We start from the raw sequence: 25261 nt of genomic DNA, 5'->3' as shown, positions 1-25261 counted from the left end.
AAATGTGGAGGAACTGTGGAAAGCCTAGTCAGCGGTTCTCAAAGTGTGGTCCCCGGACTAGCAGTATCAGCTTCACCTGGGAACATGGTAGAAATGCAAATCCTGGCCGCCACCCAGGACCTACTGAATCAGAAACTCTGGGGACAGGGTCCAGCAATCTGTGTTTTAACAAGGCTACCATGTGATTCTGATGCAGGTCTAAGTTTGCAAACTAGTGGCTCAGTGGAAGTTAAGGAAACAGGGGTGGCCTATGCGGTGGGGAGAGCCCTGGCAGCAGTACTGCCCGTAGTACTACCGCAACAGGGGTCCCTCTAGACCCCATTTATGTAATGCCTCTCTACTTTCTGCCTTGTCCGCCGGTGAGGGTGTCCACCACCCTTGTAGACCAGAGTATAAGGAGCCCAGGGTCACGCCCACCAGAGCGGGACTCCCCTCTAGGACACGCCCCTGCAAACCACGCCCATTCAGATAACACCCCTTCCGACCTTCCCCCTTCAGACCAGCCCCCCAGCGCCCACTTGTGATTTCCTGCACAAATGGCCCCAAGCTCACTTCTGGGCCTACTCTTCCAAGGTTGTCCATGGAAACTGACCGCAGAGTTGGGGTCGAAGATTGAGTCCCTGGCAGTGGGGTGGAGTTGGGTGGCCTGGCTGGGGCTTCCAGTGGCCTTCTTGGCTCTGCCTCAGATGTCAGGTTGCCCTGGGTGCTATTACAGACACCTACAACTGATGTCCCAGACAAATGACCTGCTCACAATTTTATCTAGAGGCAACCAAGGTGACCCAATTCAAATTAGCATCTGACTTGCTGAGAAGAAATTAGACCATTATTTCTTTGTCAAAGAAATCTCCTAGTCCATGAGAAGAACACAAGAAATTCTGTGAAAATTGACTTTGATATACTCTAGAAAGAACAGTTAATATTTTTCTACTCACCTATTTATATGCTATAACTTGAATTGTGCACCATTCTAAGATTTCTTAAATAGGCTATTATATGTAGGATTCTGGAATAAGGTCTGAAAACCTAGGTTAACTAGAAAAGTAATGTCAATTGAAATTGCATTTTTAGAATAACTTCAAATTCCAAACGAATAAACTTTTCTTCTAGTCAAGAACTAAAAATATTTTTTTCACAACATGACAGCTCTGGAGAATTTTAAATGTATTTGTTAAAAACTTCTCCATTTCCAAGAAAATGAGAAAGAGCAAATAACTAAGAGTACCACCGAGATTTTTAAGATCTGGAGAGTGGGGAAAAATATATTCAAATCTAAGATTTAGTATTCCTTTTCAGATTGATACCAAATAATACCTTTCCTTCTTTAGAAATTCATTTTTAAAATATTTCAAAGTCTACATCTCACTGAATTAATATAATTGTATATAATTTAATGAAATGAAAGTAGAAACAAGATTATGTTAACCAGTACCAGAGCACACACGATATCCTTCAAGGTGACTAGACACAGGGACTTAAAACACACATAATTTCCATTTAAGAACTAATGATTAGAGTGAAAAAGTTGTCTCATTTCAAATGAGGAAATCCATTATATTCATCTCCAGTGGCAAGGGATTATTATTATATTGTAATTATGTTTTATATTGGCTCCATATTTCAGCCAGAGTTGCTAAAAAGTAGAAAAAATAATCATAGCAAGCAATTCCATGAAGTGTACCTTGCGAAAAGTAAAACTCAAGGGAGAAGCCCTCTACAAGTATGTGCTTGCATGTTGGCACACAAGGTTGGGTGCATACAACACACATAAATATATATATTTCGCAGGAATTGTTGGCTGACTTCTAAGTCACCTGCAAGCTTTGAAGTTATTTTCATATGATTTTGTAAGATTTACTCAACAGTGTTGAGCGACACAGAGAGTAGTGTTAGGCATTAAAACACAATAATGTTGTTTGTACATTTCAAAGGCAGCCTTTCTAACAATCTGGTTCTTGATTCTATGCTTATATAGCACAGACTTTGTTTTTCTGGCCACAATGCGTTAGAAAGATTAGTGGAAATTGTACATTGTTAAAGTGATTTGGCTGAGAGATGCTGCCCAGTTTGGTAAGAAAAACATTGGCTGAAAGTTTATAAACTTGCTCACCTTACTGAAGTTCTAATGTGTTACAGAATGGTTGGACAACTTCAGAAAAGCACCAGCTTTATCTTCCACTTAGTGAGACCCGCGTGAGCAGCTTTACTCCGTAGATGGACATACGTTTAGGAGCTTCAGGCTTAACACACTAGTCCACAGATTATATTTTGTATATTATGGTTTTGTATTATATTATGTGTATGTGAGCTGGCAAGAAGGGTTGTAAGAGCAAATAAAATTCTAAGGAACTATAAGGAAAGGACTCATTTAATTCCTGGAACCAAAAATGCATTATTTTGGCCCTTCACTTCAGAGAGTAAAAGATTGGTCAGCCTTCTTTGATGTGCCCTCTGTAGGGCAGCTTCCTCCTTTAAAAGAAAGCCTCATTTAACTTTCAGTAGATGGGAAGCGCAAATGTGCCTTTCTGTCATTTCCAGTCATCGGTTCATCTTTCACATAATAGTTATTCAAATATTCAAAAACTGTTGTCAGGGCCTTTCTGAGTTTTTATTTCCATCTTTCTTGTTTGATCTCTGGATCAGGTAGGGTTAGCCAGAGAAACAGGACCATTAGAATTTACATATGAAGATATTTATTTTAATAAATTGGTTTATGCAATTGTGGAGATGGCAAGTCTGAAATCCGTAGGGCAGTCCAGAAGTCTGATGCTGTAGTCTTGAGGCAGAATTTCTTCTTCCTCAGGAAAACCTCAGCTCTGCCTTTAACGCCTTTCAATTGATTAGATGAGGTGCCTCCGCCACCTCCCAGATTATCAAAGATAAACTCTTTTAAAGTCAACTGATCATAGATATTAACCATATCTACAAAATACCTTCATAGCAACACATAGATTAGTGTTTAACTTAATAACTGGGTACTGTCACCTAGCAAAGTTGGCACGTAAACTAACCATCACAGTCTCCTTTGCTATTCTATGTACTCTTATTTAGATGTTCCCTAGTTTGTCAATATTCCAAATCTAGAACCAATTCTCCAGATTCAATTTAACAGGACACAGGTCAGTGTATCACCTTTCTTTTTCTGGCCTCAATGTTTCCATTTAATACTGATATAACCTCATCTAAGTAGTTCAGAAGACGGATTAGACATTTCCTATAAGGTTGAGTGAACTAAAATCTCTGGGACTTTTCCACTTGAACTGCTTTTGAGCCAGTCTCTCTTATTCCACAAGTAAGGGGAAAAGAATTAATGTGTTGATCTGTCATGGCTCAAATGTCAACAAACTTAAGTATATAGTTAAACTTTATGAGCACATGAGCAACTGTCCTAGTATGAGTTATAGTTGGGCTTATAGCATATCAGAATGGAGCAAATCCTAAAGGTCTTGACTTCCCTCTGCCTCATTCTTGCCACTGCCTGGAACTTTCTCTAGAGTGACTCTAGAGACTAAAATCTTCCCATATCTTGAATGTGAATTGATAGCCAATTTCATCTTTGAAAAGCTAACTGTGAATAATTACAAAATTAAGTATCCCTTTTATGTGTATCTTTGTTTTGCATACTTGCAGAGGGCCCACATGCCTCTGGTTACAACTGTCTATTCATATTTTAATCCTTACCACTTGTTACATAGCTCTGCTCATCACCTCTTAATGGATGAGAAAACAGACTTAGAGGTTAAATTAGTCACTCAAGGTCACACATTTAATAAGTGGTAGAAAAATCAAACTTGAAATCAGATCTTTTAACAGTACTAAGATACTGAAATAAACACCAAAATGGACAAAAACTGAACTATGAATGGGCAGGTGGGTGAGAAATTTGGAATAGGGCCTTAGAAATGTGATCGTGATCTAGATTCAAGGAAGCTGGAACGGAAAATGAGGGTGTGAAATTTCCAAAGACTGGATCTGCCACTTCATTCAGAACCCACAGTACACACTTAGCAGTTAACACAGCGAGTATTTTTTGAGCTTGATCTATGCAAGACACTGTGCTTGGGGTTGCAAGCAACATAAAGATGTCCAAAGTGAAATCTTTATCCATAAAGCATTTACAATCTACTTAGGGACACAAATTAAGAAGCTAAATGATCACCACAAAGCATCTATCCACTTCTTTACTCATCTATTTATTTAACAAATATCTGGAATTTCTATGTGCCCTTGTGACAACCGTGAGAAAGATATAGGTAATAAAATGGTAATAGGAAGTATATCCTACAGGGAAAATACACACTTCTACAGAGAAAGGCCACTTGGAAGAAACTGGGACCAGAAAATAATTATTAACCCAAGAGATGAAAATGATGAAAAGGTGAGGATTGCTAGTAACGTGGGCCAAGCTCTCCTGCCTCCAGTCACAGAAGGTGTTCCTGCAAACATTCTCATGATGGTCCTGTGTGTCTCCAGAGGCAAATGATCAGACAGACTGTAACTATAGCCAGACCAATTCTTTTCAAGAAGACGATAAGTGAAAATGTTAAAGCCTGATATAGTCAGAGAGGCAAGACTGATGCCAGCAGATGGGAAGGTGAGAAGAATCTGAACATAAAAGTATCCCTCAAGTCAAATAAACATCAGAGTCAAATGCTCTGGAAATCACTGGTCCAAGGGCATGTTAGAAGTGTTATTGTTACCCTCTTAGAAAAGGGAAAAAGCAATAGTAGTGGCAAAGAAATTAGTTTTACTGACTGAAACCTAAAGGGAACTCTCTGGGTATAAATGAAGTCTTCCTATTTCAAATATGTGTTATGCGTTATTTTCTCTTATCCCTTCTAGCATGACATTATGGCAAAAATATTCTTCTATAGTTCTCATAGTCCCAGGATACATACCTCATGGTAATCATCCATGAAAGTAATTACTGGCTAGAACCATCAAAGACTGCATGAACTATGGTGCTAGGCAATATGATAGATTCAGATGAGAAGTAGGAAGTAAAATGGGGTTCAAGGAGGAAGATACTTCATGGAGTTGTAATAAGTGTTTGTGAAGATGTTTTGAGAGCTGAGTTTTCAAATTTGGGTAAGATTTGGCCTAGCAAAACCGAGATAAGGTGAGGAATAAAGGACCCCCTTATTAGCAAGAACACATGAGCAGCCAGAGGCTCAAAGGTCAAAAATGTAGAATTTGTTAGGAACAAAACAAATCATCTGTTTGGGCTGGTGTGAGGTTCAAAGGGAGGCGAGTAGTGGGACTAGGATTGTAGACTGTGCTAGCATCAGAGCATGGGGAGAGGACAGATAAAATGCTCAACGGAGTGACCTGGGCCTTATTCAGTAGACAATGAAGAGTCATTGAAAGCAATTAGCGAGAAAGTAATATGATCAGAACTGTGCCTAGGGTGGATGGGAAGGGTGCAAAAGAAGGGAGGGCAATGAGTAAGAAGGCTGCCAGGATGGTGTTTAATTATCACTCCATCTGTGACTCTTAGGCTCCCGAAGAATGTTCCCTTTGGGACTGAGAAGAGAAAATGCACTTCCAAGCCAGGTGTCTGCCTGTCATAGCCCTTCATTCAATCAATAGCATTTCTTTAATATTTGGTTCACTATAAACATATCTAGAGTTCAAACCTCTTGTTTTCACCAACACTGTAAGGTTTTGTGCTATTTTATATTGGTGGATTTATTAGCCAAAGTACTCACAAAAATTTATTCAAAAAATTTTATTCCATGTTTTTGGAAAATTCTTTCTTATTTTTCCATTAGTTTCCCTTATGCTCAGAACATTTACTCTACATTTCTTTATAAAATTGAGAGCTTATTTTAGTTAACTCTGGACAGGGACAAATTATATGTCTATATACACCCTTTATTATCTTTTGGCACTTAGGGGAAAGCTCAAGGACAACCAGATTGGGAAAAGAAATGAAACCTGGTCAAGATCAATGTAGGATGTCATCCAAGACGATCAGAGCCACCACTGTACAAATAATTTGAGTTCAAGCAATTGGACAGTTTGTATTGCCTTATGCAATCTATATCACACAGTCAACACTCTCATTTCCACAAAAGCCAGCCCCAGTTCCATCTCATTTTTCCTCACACCAGGGCTGTTCGGCTGGTATGCACTAGTAACCTGCACTGGTTTGGAAATGTTGAACTATTTCCATAATGGTTGGTAAATAGGCACTGTCAAAGCCCTCTGAACCCACCCTCCACCAACCCAGCTGTGTCTGCCTGTGCCAGAGGACTCTTCAAGAGCAAGCCAAGGGGTAAAGCTTGGCCCAGCAGATGCCCTAAAGGAGAGGACTCTATCCTCTAGCTTCAGTATGAAAAACAATCACAGAGAAGGATCTGATTGGCTCTGTTCAGGGCACATGCCAATTCTTGGACCAATCACCATGGCCAAAGGCATAGCGTTTTATAGCTGTCTTTGCCTAAATCTCATCCTTCTCCTTGTGATTATACATCCAATGTACTATCCTTGGCAGGCCTCCAAAATCATAACAATTGAGATGACTAGTAGAGGTGGAGATGAGAGTGGGGCTGCTTTTACGATTAAAAAAAGGGCAAATGGTGCCAGGGTGACAAAAACAATGAATGTACCCAACATTCAACTTTCTAAGCAAGTGTTTATATTTTTCTTACCAGATTGCAGTATAGTGCTTACTAGACATTTGTTAATTTCAAATTTGTATGTAGACACAATACCAGATTCATTTTGAGTATCCGTTTATAATAAATTAATGGCAACAAGCATAATGATCAGAAGTTTCTGTAAATCACCTTTCCATGTAAAATTTCATACATGAAGTTTTCCCATAAAGCTGAAGAGTTTGCCAATTCTTTTTGGGGTTTAATGAGGGCCATATTAATGTAATAAATTAAATTCTTTTTTTTTTTTTTTTTTTTTTTTTTGAGCCAGAGTCTTGTTCTGTTGCCTGGGCTATAGTGCAGTGGCATCAGCCTAGCTCACAGCAACCTCAAACTCGTGGGCTCAAGTGATCCTCCTGCCTCAGCCTCCCAAGTAGCTAAGACTACAGGCACGTGCCACCGCCTGACTAATTTTTTTGATTTTTATTTGCCCAGCTAATTTGTTTCTATTTTTAGTAGAGACGGAGTCTCACTCTTGCTGATGCTGATCTCGAACTCCTGACCTCAAGCTATTTTCCTGCCTCAGCCTCCCAGTAGGATTACAGATGTGTGAGCCACCACATCTCTCCCATTAAATGTGTATTTATGGATTATATACCCCATTTTCTTTTTTCTTTTTTCCTTTAACAAGGCAGTCCATTGATAGCTGCTGGAAGAATATGCCATATCTGGGGGGGGGGGATGGGATTACCAAGGATAATGTTGCCCAGATCTTTTTTTGGTTCTGACGCTTTAGCTTTATAATTATTTTGATTACTTAAATGCAGCTGTCCTGAAAAATATCTTTTTTTCCTTCTCCATTTACACAGATTCATGTTAATAGTCATTTTCCTCTGTCTCAGTTGTCCTGAGGTCACAGTGAGTTTTCTAATTTCAGCAATTTCCATAGGATCTTTGAACATCTGCAAATTCATTCTCAGTCCATTCTCTTATCTTCCACATTTTCAAAACCTCGCACAATTCTTGGACATAGTAGGTACTTACTAAATATCTGTTTATTAGCTTTGACTCTCTTCTGTTTTCAGGGAACAATTAAATCTTATCATTTTCTTCATTTTTAAACATGAAGTGAGAAAAAAATAGAATACAGAAATAGAAACCATTACCAATACAGCACAAGCATAATTTGGAGGAAAGCTGTTTTTGTACAAAACTGAAACTGAGTGTGCCATGCAGCTTCTTTTATAAGAGGACTCAACAAATGAGCAGAAACATCAGAGAGCGGTAATAAGCCCCCAGTTTGGATGTTAATCATCTTCCCTTTCATTTACCACTTTCAATTTAATTAAGTAATGTACAGAGTTCTAATAATGAGACTTTCATTCAGTCTTTATCTTTGTATTTTAAATGGATTTTTTAACAACTGCCCTTAAGACCATAAGATTATTTTAAAAGTCTTGTGGTATTTTTTTCAATTTATCTAATGGAGGAATTACAAAGTTATGGAAGAATGTGATTGGAATACCAAGTAGGGAGTAAATGTGCTGGGAACAGCAAATATTATTTGATCATTTGTTCATTTAACAAACTTGTGTTGAGCGGTGCACACCACAGAAATAGAGGGATCCAAATTATATTCAGGCCAGGCATAGTGTCTCGCACCTATAACTCCAGCACTTTGGGAGGCTGATGCAGGACGATCGTTTGAGACCAGGAGTTCCAGACCAGCCTGGGCAACGTAGTGGGTCCCTCGTCTCTACAAAAAATTAAAAAATCAGCCAGGCATGTGCCCATAGTCCCAGCCACTCAGGAGGCTGGGTCAGGAGGATCGCTTTAGCCCAGGAGTTTGAGGCTGCAATGAGCTATGATCACACCACTGCACTCTAGTCTGGGTGACAGCGAGACCCTGTCTCTAAAAAAAATTTAAAGATTATAAATGTTTTAGGGTGGTCTGATGGTACTGGGTTATCAGAACTTAATAACATTGGTGTCACTAAAGTTGGTATACAACCAACCACTGCTAAATTTGACTGGCAAAAAAAAAATTATAAATGTTTTATACTACTAAATTTTTTACTCCTACTACATTATATTAGCAGGACTGCAGTGAATAAAGAGCCTTGAATCCATGACAGGGCTAGAAGGGACTGCAAGGACACTCCAAGACCTTCATTTTAGAGATAAGGGCATTGAAGTGCAAATGAATTAAGTGTCTTGTTCAAGGTAGTTACAAATCTAGAAACCAATTCTCTTAATCTAGTTCACTATTCATGTCTGTAGAAAATCATTTTTTATATCTTAGATTTTCCTTTTTGTTCAGTAAATTGTGAGGAAATCCAAATCGCTTATGAACTGTCTAGCCTCAGAATAATATAAAAACAATATTATACTTGCTGCTTAGTAACCCTTTGTGCTCCACACTTGACCCTACCCTTACCCGTAAAAACCTATTTAATTCATAATATACCTAGGTTATCATAGAATTTAATGGCCACATGACACCGTTTTAGATTTGGGGGAGTGGGGAATGGAAGAAAGGAAGGAGAAGGTCTTTGAGGGACAACAGCGTAGAGCTCAGGCCTGGGTGCGGAACGACATTTCCACCCTGTCTCACTTACAGGAATGCCCCTCCCATTGCCTGCTCTGGGCTATCCAGCGACCTCCAGCTCACCCTGTGACCTCAGTGGACAGTGCTGACTCCTCTGGCCCCGGGCCTAACTCATCCAGAATACCACAAATCTGATCAGATCACTCTGAAGTTTAGAATTCTTCAGGTCCCCCTCCCTGGGAGTTAAGAGTAACATTTCAGTATCTAAGCCTTCAGGTCCCTTTGATGTCTGACCCCCTTACCTCCTTGGTTTCTGTCTTTCACACGTGCGCACCTGCGAGGTTGGCCCTTAAACATGTTGCCCTCTCTATCCAATATGCTGCGCCTCACCCATCCCCACCACAGCCTATTCTACCTGTCTTCAGAGATGAACTCATGCTAGCTCTAATGCTGTCTTCCAACAGCTGATTTCCTTGTTGGTCTCTCCTGTAAGTCTCTAAGTTCCTTTTTTTTTTTTTTTTTTTTTTTTGAGAGGGGTACAGGGTCCCACCCTATTGTCCAGGCTAGAGTGCAGTAATACGATCACAGCAACCTCAAACTCCTGAGCTCAGGCTATCCTCCTGCCTCAGCCTCCCAGGTAGCTGGGACTACAGGCACATGACAAATATTTCTGTAGTCCCTATTTTTCTTCACCTCACTTCCCATAACTCAATCTTCAAGATACGGTTTAACTATCACTACCTCCAGGAAGCCTTCCCTAATTTCTCCCAGCCAGGCTGAATATCCTCCACTTTTTCTCCCACTTCACTTTGTATAAAATTCTCTCAAGGAATGGAGCCATAACTATTACAGCAAATGTTTACCAAGTGTTCACCCAGTATCAAGCACTGGGCCTACTTGCATCAGCTCATGTAGTTCTCACAAAATCCAGATAAGGTAGGTGTGATTATTATCTCCATCATACAAGGGAAGAAACTGAGCCCTGGGGAGGCTCAGTCCATTGTCCAAGTGGTGGTTCGGGGCTTTTCAGCCAAGTAGTGCTGTTCTAGAAATCATGCTTTTAACTATTTGCCACATTATATACTTATGACGCAATGATAAGCCACGGGCTCATGTCTCAGTCCCCTCTGAAATGCAAGCAGCCTCACTCAAAGGTCAACACTGCATTTCTTTGTGTCCCCACCACATAATGTCAGCAGATAGGCGTTGAACCTTTGTCGAAGCCTTTAAATGCTGCAGAATATATGCAAATAAGGTAAACACAGAGAAATGTCCATTGGATTTGGCAATGAGGTTTATTGGCATCTTGGTGAAAACTCATTTCATGGAGTGAGATTCTATTTGCATGATCTTCACTTTAGTCCTACCAAATATGAAGCAATCCATAAATATTATTTAACGAATAAATTGCAATGGGTTGAGGAGAAAATGTGAGGCGAGAACATGAAGATTATTTTCTCAGGAAGCTTGGCTAAGAAGAAAGAGTTGGGTGGTGGTGAAAAGGAGCTGCCGGAACATGGAAGAGTTTGTGGGTGTAAAGGGGATGTTATGTTTTTTTGTTAATTCACTGGCTTTTAGAGATATTGCAAGAACATCGTGTTTAATATGCTAAGAGACGGTATGCTAGAGAGAGGGAGAGAGAGAGAAATTAAAAACACCAGAAAAGGGGATTTCTTGGAGGAGATGAGGGAGGACGTTTCCAAAGCTCGGTGGATTTGCTGAGGACAGCAGGGCCAGGTCCTTCCCCAGCAATTAGTCCAGGTTTGCTATTTTCCCTGAGTCTTACTTTCCAATTCCAAAAGCAGGTTGATACACACTGTCCTTAGAGATAGTATCTGAAATAATTCTCTCCTACTTCCTCTTTTTCTTTCTAATTTTCAAAATCCGGAAACGCTCCTTCAAAGAAAAAAGGATCAGTCCCACAACTTAAAGGAATGACAAAAACTTCACCTCCATTTCAAAAGGAAGATTTGTGTTGGTGAATTCCTCCTGAGCTTTAGCCATTGAACTCTTGCCTTGGGGTGGGATGGGGTGGTGCCCCAAAGGGGAGGAGGACAGGAGGATGTAGGGGACTGGGCTGGAAGGACAGAGAAGGACTGTGTCCTCTGAAGAGATGGAGCTGGGGGTGCTGCCTGCTGGGAACAGCAACACAGAAAGGGGGAGAGAGGTGTGTCCCCTCTCCTCCCTCCCTCTTTCCCATCCCCTAGACTAGCCTGGAGAAACAAGTTTAGACCCTGACAATCCAGAACAGGATGCAAGTTCGCTGGTCAAGGCTGAGAGGAAAGGACTGGGAAACCCCAAGGGCAACAGCGTGGAAGGATGGGGAATTCCAAGAGCCACTCAGTCTTCTCAGGGTGCCTGCTCCGGGGTAGGGGTTGCAGTGTGAGGGAAGTCGTTAAATAGAGCACATGTATTACCTTGAAAGAGAATGTTAGCAAAGCATGTTGAGATCCACAACTAAATAAATATAGTCACTTTCAAAAATAATCAAGCAATTCCTATTTTTATTGCCTATATTATTTGTCAGACCATATACTAGCCTTTGGGGAGTTATTTAAAAAAAAAAAAAAAAAAAAAAAAGGAAAGAAAATGCCTAAGAAGCTATCCTCACTCATGCAGTCCACTTGGAAAAATGACGTGGTTATAACAGGACCAGTTAGCCAAAAAGTTCCGTGGTTTTATGTAAGCAATAAACATTACAGACGTTCAGAGAAAAAAAAGTTATATTGACCATGTGAAATAGTTGGGGAGAAGAAAGCAGATTAATGTTACTGCCTATTCTAGCACTTATATTTTAGGAGACATGCTCTGAAGCAGCCCTCGCCACCAATGTGAGAGGCATTTGCTTCCAGGAGCCTTCTCCTGAGTGACATTCATGTCATACCTAGCCTGCTAACAGACACCTTCTAGAAAAGAAGAAGGTATGTGGGTCCCTTTTCATAATCCATTGAATTATCCAAGTAATTTCACTAGAAAACTGGGTTGTTTATATCTGAATTGAAAGATAATGTGGTGTCATATAAACAAAGTGAGTTTTCTGTAATAAAAAGATGCGTCTTTGGAAATTGCAGATGTTGCATCCAACTTCACGTTCCCTTGGCGTTTGAGAGAGAGACAGCTCCTCACCCCACAAAAGAAAGGGGATAAAGAGAGAAGCAGGAACTGCCATCTGAGTTCACATATAAGTGCCTGGACCCTCCATAACTTTTCTGCATCAGTTGATATCATTATCAGCTAAACGATTTTAAACGAAGAATAGGTATCTGTTTGCTATTACATCAAAGGAAGAAACCACAAGTGGAAAATCCCTACAAGCTCGCCAATCTCTTTAATCACATCTGGCAATTTTCTAGTCTGACGGATTGTTGCTTCTGGATAGCATTTTTTTTTTTTTCCAAATAAAGAAATTAATGAAACCAGGGTAGACTGGATTTAGCAAAGAATTTGGCTTAATATTTTATTTACCCGCTCACTGTTCCCTCAGACTATCCGCAGGGTTAAAAGAAGAGCCTCACTTTGCCACCCCGATGTCTATGCAGGTAGTTGCTTGCGCGGGTCTGGTGCGGTCCGGAGGGCAGGCGCCTCTAAACCCCAGGTGAGGGAATTCTTGATTTGTTCAGAATAAGGAGGATGTCTCACCCCAGTCTATGTTTGTTTGCAATGATCTTCACAAAACAGTCGTGCAGCTCAGAATAAAACCGGGGCCCAGGTGGCGGAGGAGCCTGGGCCGCGGCTGCATCCGGACATTGACTTCTCTCAGCGCACAGCTGCTGCAGCTCGGCTGGCCGGTCATTGTGACCGGTCTCCGGGGGGCTCCCAGAGCCCTCACAGTCAGATACTCCCGCCAGCAGGGCAGCTCACCGCCTGAGGGAACACAATGGGCCAGGTGTAGCTTGCATTCCCTCGGGGGCCTAGGGCGGGTGTCTCCACTCAGCACTTTTGGGGGGCACCTCGCCTCACGCCAAGGCGAGAGCACCTGTGCGTTCACTCACGAACCCCCGCTCTCTGCAGACCGAGAAAACACCGCAAACCCAGTCCTTAATTGGGCCTATAAAAACCTCTGTGAGGCTACCGGGCTAGTGAAAAATGTGAAGGAGTCACCGGGAAGGGAAATATTGAAGCCAGTAGGAGGACTTGGGCAAAGGAGATAAAACATTTCAAGACAAAGCATGCAATAAAACCCAGCAACAGTCCTGTTAGAAAATGTGTTGCTATATCCATTTTTGTAACACTTTTCCCTGGTGCTTCTGGAGAAAGAGAATATTTTTCCATGTCCCTTGCTGCACTCTCTGTGCAAAGGAAGAGAGTATCCTATAGCATCCTTGCTCATACTGTTTAAAATTGAACACTCCTACCCCCAAAGATCCTGGTCACCAGCCTGCTCTATTTCTCCCCTTACATACTATGGTCTATTTATTTTATTAAACAAATAATATATCCCTTTAGTAAATAAAATTATTCCTATAACTCAGAGGGCAGATTTTGAGGGGATGGGGAGATTTGCATTTCAAGATACCAAGATGCTTAATCAGTCAGGGCATACAACGTACAAATATATTTCAAGATAAATCCATTTAAATCCAGCTCATAGTAACCCCGAAGTTAAATCTACTTGGCAAAAGAGACACTGAAAGTAAACCAGAGTAAAAAGATTGATTTTAAAATATAAGGTTGGAAACAAAGCAGGAATGATTAGCAAACTTCAAGCCCAAAACTGTCTGAATAATAATAATAGAAGAATTTTCCACCTGTAATGAAATTGAATACCCTTTAGCGTGATCAAAAACACATTTGGTACTAACATCAAGAAGAGAAATTTTATTGTAGTTTCTCTATAGCATTTTGTTTAGACTTCCGTTAATGAATCAAATAAACACTTCTGCATACACCTCCTGATATGGTTATGGGACCTCACAGTGCAAGAAATATTGATGGAAACCCCCAAATCTTAACATTAGGATAATGACCTCAAAAAGATATTCTAAATGGCTATTGAAAATAGTACATATAAATAAAGCAATTAAGAGAGACATATGTAACCAAAGAAATAAATATGGTGATTTAAAATGCTTAAAGAGTCTTATAAATGTTAAAATAAATTATTCTTTAAAAAAAATAAAAGGACAGGAGGTTGTGAAAAGAGGAAAAATAAAACACCCATAATATTAGCAATGAATACATTTTCCACTTTCCCTGTTACTTTCTTGCTTTGTCTATAGTACATATATTTTTACATTTATAATTATAGCTATTGAACAAGTCTGTATTTGACCTTTTTCATATAATTATGTTCTAAACATTTTTCATATTGTCACAGAGTCTTCATAATAGCTATTTTTAGTGATGGCATAATATTCCATCAAGTAATATGACAAATTGCTTAAACATTCTTTTGCTATTGCAATTTTCGTTTATTCTCAGTGTATTTTAAAAAATTTAATTGGAGCATTACTAAAATTTAGTACTGTGTAATTTTATTTCTTTATCCTTTTAATATATGCTAATTTCACTAATTGATTAAATATAAAAGAAGCCTCAGGAGTTTTAAAGGACAGGGAAATAACACATTAAAGCAAAATACATTTCAAGCACTCATGACCATAAGTTTTATAGCAGTCTCACTTTCTAACTCCACGTTAGAAATCCCATGCTGGTAAACTCTGGATTCAAGGTGCCTTGGTCCGTAACAACTGTGTGCCTTAGGGAAATGTGCTTCACTTCTTCTCTGTGCCTCTGTTTCCCCATGTATAAAATTGGATTGATGATAGTACCTATCTTGTAAGACTATTCTGACAATTAAACAGTAATATGCCAAATGTGTCAAACACTTAAAACAATGCTTTTCATTTTTGAAATGCTATGTAAATATCATCTCTTTTAATAACAGAATTGCTTTTTTTTTTTTGAGACAGTCTCACTCTGTCACCACAGGTAGAGTATAGTGATAGCATCAGCTCACTGCAACCTCAAACTCCTGGGCTCAAGTGATCCTCCTGCTTCAGCCTCCCGAGTAGCTGGGACTATAGACATGCACCACCACCCCTGGCTAATTTTTCTATTTTTAGTAGAGACAGGCCCTCACTCTTGCTCAGGCTGGTCTCAAACTCGATCCTCCTGTCTCGGCCTCCCAGAGTGCTAGGATTACAGGCATGAGCTACCTTGCCCGGCCTAGAATAACTTTATATCTTTTTTGTACTTTATGGGAATTTAACATGCAAGCAAGACAAGTCGTGAGTTTTAGAACTTTAAAAACAGACTTAATTCCTTAGCCAGAAGCAGTTTCTTTTGTAATCAAGTCTTTGCGATAGGGAATATGTATTAATTTGCTTAGCAACAATTAGGTTCTAAGCTACGGGGTTGGTATTCCCTAGTAAGAATAGCTAGCAATTCACCTTAGAAATGTGTGAACTTATTCTGTCAACATAATCATAAAGTAATGGTTGAAGTAAAATAGTCACCAACTATTGGGCACCAAACATGAGCCAGGCAAAGTACTTAGACATTTAAAAACATTGTGAACTCTTCACAACCTGGGAGGAAATATTATTACCCCAGTCTTACAATGAGGAGACAGACTCAGCAAGATGAAATGAAAAGCCAAATAATACACAATTCTGAAAAGTGACTGATCAGCATTGACCCATTCGGATTGTATTAAGCTTGAAAGATAGAGAGGTTGTGCGACTACATTCTCCTTTCCTGAGTATCCATCCCACCAAATTTCCCACCAAAACCCCATTAAACATCAAAGGAAGTCAAATGCATTTGTTTTTTCTTTTCCTTTACACACTGTAGGTACGAAGATGGATCAAGAACCCAATGGTCAGTGTAGACAAGCATCAGAGTCCCAGCCTGAAGTACACCGGCCCCTCGGTGGTGCACATCCCTCCAGGGGAGCCGGACTTCGAGCCTTCCTTGTGTCAAACATGCCTGGGTGACCATGCTTTCGAACGAGGGGTTCTCCCTCAGGAGAAGGAGTCGTGTTCATGGGAAACCCAATCCGCGTGTGAAGTAAGTTCATTTTTGCTCGGGGTCCATTCTCCTAGGAAAATTCTAGGCCTTTGTATTTCTTGTACTCATGCCATAGTATGCCCCCCCCCAAAAATTTTGGCACATTTATAAAGCTTCTGAGGAGGATATAGAACTGTGGCCTTTGTCAGCTCATTATATTAATTGTTTAAGATAGGCTTTATATTTTAGAGCAGCTTTAGGTTCACAGTAATACTGAGCACAAGGTAAAGAGATTACCCATATACCCCTGTCCCCACACTAGCACAGCCTCCTCTATTATCAGCATCTCCCAGCACAGTGGTACATTTGCTGTAATCAATGAACCTACACTGACACATCATTATTACCCAAAGTCCTTAGTTTACATTAGGGTTCCCTCTTGGTGTTGTATAGTCTATGGGTTTGGACAAAGGTATAACGAATGATATGCATCCACCATTAAAGCATCATACAGAGCAATTTCACTGCCCTCCCCCTATTCATCCCTTCCTCACCCCAACAAACACTGATCTTTTTACTATATCCATAGATGTGCCTTTTCCAGAATGCCATATAGCTGGAATCATACAGTATGTTGTACTAATTTTTTATGCTGGTCCAAGGGTGATAAAGCCCTGTGTTGGTAAACTAGAAATTCCTCATGAGTTGTTCGATCACACAGAAGATCAATTCTTAGATGATACTAGAAATAGAATGTAATAGTTGTTTATGGGTTTGTAGCTACAACTGAAATATTTAGTTCAACATGATTTTTTTTTTTTTTTTCCCCTTAAAAGACAGAGTGTTGCTCTGTCACCCAGGCTGGAATGCAATAGCATGATCATAGCTCACTGCAGCCTGCAGCCTCGAACTCCTGGGCTCACTCAATTCTCCCACCTCAGCTTCTTGAGTAGCTGGGACTACAGGCATGTGCTATCATGCACAGCTCACTTCAAATTTTTTTTTTAATTTTTATTTTTTTATTTTTCATAAACTATTCACTTTTCTGAAATTTTTTTTATTTTTTTGTAGAGACGGGGTCTCCCTATGTTATCCAAGTTGGTCTTGAACTCCTGGCCTCAAGGAATCCTCTGGCATCGGCCTCCTAGAGTGCTGGGATTACAGCTGTGAGCCACTGCTCCTGGCCTAGTTCAACATGATTTGACCCTTTTATGGAGCATTGTATCAACTTTTCATTAATTTTCCCCAGTTCATATGTACTCATATTTTTACTAAGGCTTATTTTTTTCTGCTACTCCAAGAGTTGTTAATCTTACAAGTTCTAAGATTTCAAAAATTTAAGGTTATATTTTTAACTTATAACTTAACTAGGCTCATATTTATTTTGAATTTTTAAACCATTAGATAAAATTCTTATGTTATTTTTTTACCATCATACTGACATAAAATACATTTAGAAGATAGAACATATTCTTACAAAGTATAATTAATTATAAATCATCTTCCAATATATTATTTCAGGTCAGTGCATCATAAGATGATACATGTCAATAACCACCCCCTCCCTTTTTTTAAACAAGGTAAGCATTTTTCAGAAATAAAGGAATTATTTTAGCTGCTAAAAGAAAAGCTTGAAAACATTGAATCTGAGTTCCTTTGGACTATGGGATATTATGCAGTGTCTCTGAATCTGTTTCCTCATGGAAAAGGAATACTTACTTGTTTATTTTCTAGGGTTATTGGAAAGATCAAATGAGATAACAGATATGAAGCATTTCAAATCTATAGTGTGCCATGCAAACACAAATCATTATTACTTATATGTTCTTATTTACATATTACCCAAGCCTGTGAATTGTAACACTATATTAGACTTTCTTGACTGGGTTAGCACTTTGCAGATCTCTGAACATCTATCCTGGTGCATTTGTTTTTCAGCCAGATGCTGCTTCAGCTCTAGGTAAATAGATTCTAAATGCAAGAGTTGGCCAATTTTTTATGTAAAGAGCCATATAATAAATATTTCAGGCTTTGCAGGTAATACAGTCTCTGTCACTTTTATTTAGCTCTGCCCTTTGTAGGAAAAGCAGCCGTAAATAATATGTAAATGAATGGGCCTGTCTGCATTTGAATAAAACTTTTATTTACAAAACCTTGTGGCCATAGTTTGTGGACTCTTAGACTCTTAGAGTCTAAAAGAGTTTGCCAATTTCTTAGAGTCTAAAGAACTATTTATGACTTAGAGGCGGGGAGAGGGCTCTACACATCCTATACAGAGCACAGTGCCTAGTGCTAAATGTTTACTTGAGGGCCTCCTCTATGTCCCATCTGATAGGAGTCAGGGATAGATTAGTGAATACATGGAATTCCCGCACAAGAGGAAACAATAAACAAAGAGCTGGAAAGAATTCAAAGTGACATTGTGATTCATCCTTTTACTTTACCTGAGATAACAGGTAAATCATTTTCCAATTTACAGTGGATTACCTGGCTCTCCGACTTTGCTGGTTTTTTCTTAAGGTCATCGCAAATCAAGAAGACCTATTTTAACAACTAAAAAAAAATTATATTTTGTGTTCCCGTAGGAATTAAACGCTGAAATAATGCCTTCAAAAAGCAACTCTGTCCTTTTAAAAAGGAGTTGCATGGTGAGAAGGTGGAGAGGCTGTGAGGTGCAGAGGCCTGAGAATAAAGAGCCCAAGTTGTTCTCCTGCCATCTGCTGTGCATTGTTTTAGGCAAATCATTAATTCATTCCTCCCTTTCAATGTTCCCTCCTGTAAAAATTGAGGTAATACCTGCTTGCTGTCAAGTTTCTTTCCAGGAGTTTTTCAGTAGTTTGCAGATGAGATGGGATTTTTAAAACTCTCTTGCACATGTAAATTTATGTGTAGTGTACTGGAGTCAGATGACCCATATTCTCCCTCCAGTTCTGCCACAGGTCAATGGATGAACTTTGGCAGGGCGAAAACCTCTGAAACATCACATGCTGGGCCTAAGTTAATTAACTCTAACGCCCTTTTTAGTCTGAGATCCTGTGGTTGGAATTTGATGACCTATAAATGAAAATAAACTCTGTAGTTGATGTGTAAAGATAAAATATAGAAAATGAGGTGAGAATGTTTTAAATAAAATAAGAAAGCATATAAAGGGCAAGTCCTTTACAAATAATTGTGGTTTGTTTTTTTTTTTCCTAACTTTAAAAATAGTACATTCTAAAGGCTACCTTTAATGGCCACAAATCACTAAGAGTTATATTGTACTTCGTTCGTGCCAGGCCTTGCCAATAGTCTGGTTAGTGGCCTTTAAACATGTTTTTCCCATGGAAGAAACTAGGGTATTCATGTTGTCAATAAATCACCCCAAAGAATAGCAATATTGTGATGTCACCAGGAGTGCTGTCTAAAATGGACAATTTAAACAAATCTTAAATGGACAAATTAAACTAATCTTTCTGGGAATGATATGGGAAAGACGATAACACAGAGCTGTGTAAGCTGTTACTAAATAATGCATGCTGGTGGAACACAAGTTGTAGCCTGAAATCAACTTGTAGGCCATAAAGAGACGGAGTCCAAAGTAGTTTCTCTAGGGGTGCTGACTAAACATAGTCACAAACTCTATTCTATACTATATCTCTCACAGCACCAGACCAACCAAGCTGGAAGGAAAGGACAATGTTTTGAAGTGGAGGTGGAGAAGGAAATCTGGTGTTAAGGAAAGCATGGGATTAGATCAAGATGGCAGCCTGACCAATGTCATTTCTCTTTTCTGTCTCAAATGACAGAAAACACCCCCGCGCGCGCGCACACTCACACACACATTTTAATTTATAATAGTGCTAGAAAACAAGGTATGCCATTGTGTGGATAAGGGATAATTAAGAATCTGAAAATCAGAAGGCAGGTAGGATTATCAGGTTGATGCGGAAACCAGAGTCCAAAATGATCACAGCAAAGAATTGCTGCAAAAGCTAGGGATATTGCAAGCTATGTATTCAAAAGGACCCAGGAAATTGGAAAATAAAAAATGTTCCAGGCAAAGTCTAATACAAGGAAAATAATTTTAGCAATATAAATATCAGACAAAATACAATGTAAGACCAAAAAAAATTGAAAAGGACCAAAGAGAAATATTTCATACTGATGAAAGATATCTATCAAGAAGATAAAACATTCACAAAACTTTATGCATTGAATATAACATGGAAATATTTAAAGTAGCTACTAATAGAAATACAAAGAAAATTTGGCAAATTCATGTTATAGAGGGAAATTTTTCTCATACTTCTGGAAATTTCAGATTCAAAGACACTGAAAATATATAAAGATATAGAGAATATTAGTAAAATGATTAACCAAACCTGATTTATGTGGATATTTATATCTAATAAACAAAGAATACATATTATTTTAAGCATACATGGAACAGCTACAAAAGCAAATCAAGAATGAGGTCATGAAGCACAGCTCATCAAATTCCAAAATGCAGAAATCATGCAGATCACACTGGCTGATCATAGTTTGATAAAATTAGAAACTAAGGACAATATGAGAGCCAGCCACCATCCCAGCCAATCTACCCACCTGGAATTCAGAGTCACCCTTCCTAATAACTCTGGGCTTACATAAACTTTTTTTTATAAAAGGAAATTAAAGTCTATTTTAAGTGCTTATAACACCACCAGGGAAATGCAGATTGAAACAATGGAGGAGCCAGGCAAGCGGTGGCTCACGCCTGTAATCCTAGCACTCCGGGAGGCCAAGGCGGGAGGATAGCTTGAGCTCAGGAATTGGAGACCAGCCTAAGCAAGAGTGAGACCCCGTCTCTACTAAAAATAGAAAAAATTAACCAGGCGTGGTTGCATGCACCTGTAGTCCCAGCTACTCGGGAGGCTGAGGCAGAAAGATTGCTTGAGCCCAGGAGTTTGAGGTTCCTATAAGCTAGGCAGATGCCACTGCACTCTAGCCTAGGCAACAGAGTGAGACTCTGTCTCAAAAAAAAAGAAATGAAACAATGGAATCCCTCATTTGTTTTTAATCCATCAGGTTGATAAAGGATGAAAAGATTGCCAATGATACTGTGTTGGTAAAAGGAAGGGCGAAAACACCGTTGGAAGAGTGTTTGGGCAATATTCCTCTCTTAAAAATTTTAAATCTCATACCTTTTAATATAGCAAATCCATGTCTCCACATCTGTCCTAGATGAATACTTGCTTATGTAGTAGTGGAGACAGGTACAATACTATCCATTGCAATATCTGAAGTGGTAAAAAATGGAAACATCAGTGGATAACAAAATTATACACTCATAGGGAATTATTAATTATGGCATATCCATACTATGGAATACTATGCAGCAGTTAAAAAGAATGAGATCTAGAAAAGCAAACTGAAAATGAATATATATATGTAGCATTATCGCATTAATTTTTTAAACACTTTTTATTTCTTTCTTCATTTCTGTGTGTGTAAATGCAAATAAAAAGATCTGGAAGTGTATATATCAAACTGAAATGGTGATTACCACTTTCCAGGGATTAGAATTGGCTGGTGATGAGGTGGAGGTGATTAGTCAAGAAGGACTTTAGCTCTATCTATATTGTTTGAATTGTTCAATACCGTATTAATATATTACCTGTGAGTTTGGGGAAAACACCATGCCTACCAAGAGCCTCGCTTGTAGAAAGTGAGTAGCTACAACTCCACCCTATTGGTGGGAAGCCAGGCACCATCACAAAGACAGTTTCACACCATGAAACTGTTCATTCCATCACCACAAAGAAAGGCATTTGGAGAAAAATAGAAAACACACATAGTTATGCTCCCACAACACACTGATTATACTTCTGCCTGTCAATGAGTTTGCTCTGCCCTGTGTGTTGTTTGTGTGCATGTCTATTCATTCTCTAAGCAACTTGCAGTCGCGAACCTAATGTGTTCATTTTCTTATCTCCTCCCAGGGCCTTGCATTATATGCTATAAAGTTAGTGTGCTCTTTCTTCTCTTTGCCTTTATTAGCTAAAATGGAAATTTTGTTCATGCGAATTTTTTTTTAACACGAAAGGAGAGACCAGGACTGAAAACTCTGCAGCCCCTGCTGGCTGTAAGTCACGCGCATTCCAGAGGCACCGCATGCCTCTTAATGATTCTCATTAAGTTTGCCCTCTCATATGGGATAGATTTGGCTGAGTGAGGATTTCCTCAGACTTCAGTCTGGCTTTCGATTGAAGGCAGCTTGAAAGTTGCTTAGTCAGCGCCCGAGCGCTGAAGCCAGGGCACTGTGGGCTGTTTTGAAGGCCTGGTGAAGTCAGAGTCCTCTGGAAGGAGCCATCCAATTTGGGGGAGTTATTAACCACGGGAGTACAGACAGAAGACTTAACGCTGAGCCTTTGACGTGATTAAATATAAGGCCACTGCCTCTTCCTCCTCCTCAGCAAATTATAAAAGAAAAGAATAGAAGGCACTTTTAATTAAGCAGATTCATACAGTTCTGGGATGGAGTCTGACCCGTGTGGTATGTTCAACATTTCAGAGACCTTATCCCCATCTGTTAGGCTGCCAAAGCTCAAGAAAGTGCACTGTTACCTTTATATTTCTTCTGAAAATTGTTGAGCTGTTCCTTCAAAGCCCAGGAAGCTTGGTAGTGAACAGGATCGGTGAAGGAACAGTTTCCATACTGACTGGCTTTCATGCTGTCTTGAGTTTTTCTGATCTTTCTTAAAAAGATGCTGTAAAAAATATACTTAAATCAGCCAGATGGCTTTATAGATTTCTGGTTTCTTTTCATTTCTATCATAAAATTTTTTTTTATGAAGTCTTATAGGGACTAAAATACCAGTGCTTCAAATTTCCCTTTTCCCCCACTTTTCTGCTGTTCACATTATGGTCCGGGGTGGGAGTAGAGGGCAGTGTCTGGTGATGTCTAAGTTTATCACCCACGATAGTCCTTGTTCTTCACCATAATTTTCAACCATGTTATCCTTGAGAAAGCATTCATCACATAAAACTAATGACCAGGCTACTAAGGGAAGGACAAGAAAAATACCCCTTTCTTTGCTGTGTATACTTGGAATGTGACCAAGTGCTTGACATTCTATCCAGAACCAGAAAACCTGAGTTCTATACCCAGCCCTGCCACTGGCAGGTCACGTGACCTTACAGCTGTTACTTGACCTCTGAGCTTACCTGTAAGTTGAGAAGAATAAGAGAGCACTGCCCACTCCCAGGGCTGTTGGGAGGATGGGAATCAAATGAGAGAGCACTTGCGGGAGCTCTTTAAAAAAACTGTAACAAGGCCGGGTGCGGTGGCTCACGCCTGTAATCCTAGCACTCTGGGAGGCCGAGGTGGGCGGATCGTTTGAGCTCAGGAGTTCCAGACCAGCCTGAGCAAGAGCGAGACCCCATCTCTACTAAAAATAGAAAGAAATTATATGGACAGCTAAAAATATATATATAGAAAAAATTAGCCGGGCATGGTGGTGCATGCCTGTAGTCCCAACTACTCAGGAGGCTAAGACAGGAGGATCCCTTGAGCTCAGGAGTTTGAGGTTGCTGTGAGCTAGGCTGACGCCACGGCACTCACTCTAGCCTGGGCAACAGAGTGAGACTCTGTCTCAAAAAAAATTAAAAAAAAAAAAAAAACACTGTAACAAACATTTGAAATACAATTAATTGGCAAATACTCTTAAGGACAAAAAAAAAGCCAAAAAGGCTTTAAAGCAAGTACATCTGTCTTAAGCAAAACAAACATCACGTTTCCAAGTTTTCCTAATTAAAAAACAAGAATATAATAACAGATACCACCTGAAAATATATGCCTTGAGAAACATTAAAAATGATTCATTAAGTGGCCCTATTAGAATAGCAAAAATCCCTACAACTACTATTGCTAATATTTATTTGAATACATTATTGTTGACTGAGGCAGAATTGAAAGAAGAGATAATTTTATCCAAAAATACTTGGAATTCTGTTCCCTAGAAAGGCAGCAGTTTTTTAAAAAATATATATATTTATTCCACTCAGAGGTATGTAAAATAGAGGAAAGGCTACTAGTTTGTCTTTAAGATTTTCAATTTTTTTTTCCTTCAATCAATAGTAATTTGAAATGTCCCCAGTAACTTTCAGTTCAAGTAATTCTCTTTGGATGAAAGCCAGAGGAAAGCTCAGTGGTCCTACAGCTTCTGCTATGAGCTATTTGGTTAGCTGAAATTTCCATGTTCACACTTCATATTTTTTTAATATAAATCCACCTGATTTATAATATAAAATCCTTTCTGACTTTTCCCCATTATTAAAAAATTATATGAGAATTTTTATAACTGTATTATTGGGACATTTAAAAATAATTCCATTTTCTTTACACACTAACTTTTTAAATTTTTTCATGTGCTCTTTCAATTCTTCCCTGTGTGCATTCAGTTTGTACATGATTGTTATCATTGTGTATATATGATGGTGAGGATGCCTTTTTTCATTTAACATTTATTAGACACATTTGTATAACTTAAATTTAATAATTATCATTTTGGTTAACATTGCATCAAAATAATATTTTATGTAATCATATACCATTAGCCCTTTCATTTTATTAATTTTTTTTCTCTTTTGGATAAGGCTGCAAATTATGGGGTTTTTTTCTCAATTTGAATAACCAGACTAATTTAGAACACGGCAAATCAAATGTTACCAACATTACATGAATAAACATATTCCACTAGCACTTCACACTTTGACAGTAGTGCCATGTTCTAATTTTTGTTAATTTAGTTAAATAATACTTCATTGATGTAATATACATTTCTTTCATCATCAAAAAAGTTAAGGAATTTTTCCATGTTTTAATTTATTACTCGTAATTCCTCATGGGAATTGTTTCTTTCTGTCTTTGCCTGTTTATGTGTTGGAATTTTGCATTTTCTTTTCATCCATTTAGATGAATTGTTTCTATGTAGATTTAAATTCTTTTTTAATCCTATCTGTGACAAATTTTTTCTTAATCTGAGTCGTGTTTATTAAATTTACAAAAATGAAACAGATCTGTTTGCTGCGTCATTAGATGTTAGTTGAAAGCTAAAATAAGCACACTCTCTTTCTCCCAGGCCCTGCTCCCAACACAAGGGTTGCATGTGAAAAGATTCGAGTATAACCAGCTCTCTGTTCC

The 25261-nt window shown here is 38.9% G+C and overlaps 1 protein-coding gene across 1 annotated transcript in view; it reads left to right on the top strand.

The window, feature by feature from the left end:
• SGK1 (serum/glucocorticoid regulated kinase 1) overlaps positions 1-25261 on the top strand; it is a 111764-nt gene that overhangs the window by 25860 nt on the left and 60643 nt on the right. The window contains exon 2 of the mRNA XM_069487732.1: positions 15943-16158. Coding sequence (XP_069343833.1) covers positions 15943-16158 — 216 coding nt within the window. The remainder of the gene's footprint in view (positions 1-15942; positions 16159-25261) is intronic.

This window comes from Eulemur rufifrons, chromosome 15 (assembly GCF_041146395.1).
Source record: "Eulemur rufifrons isolate Redbay chromosome 15, OSU_ERuf_1, whole genome shotgun sequence".
NCBI classification, from domain to species: domain Eukaryota; kingdom Metazoa; phylum Chordata; class Mammalia; order Primates; family Lemuridae; genus Eulemur; species Eulemur rufifrons.
Note: the sequence above shows the minus strand (reverse complement) of the source record. Positions and strands in the feature narration are given on the sequence as shown.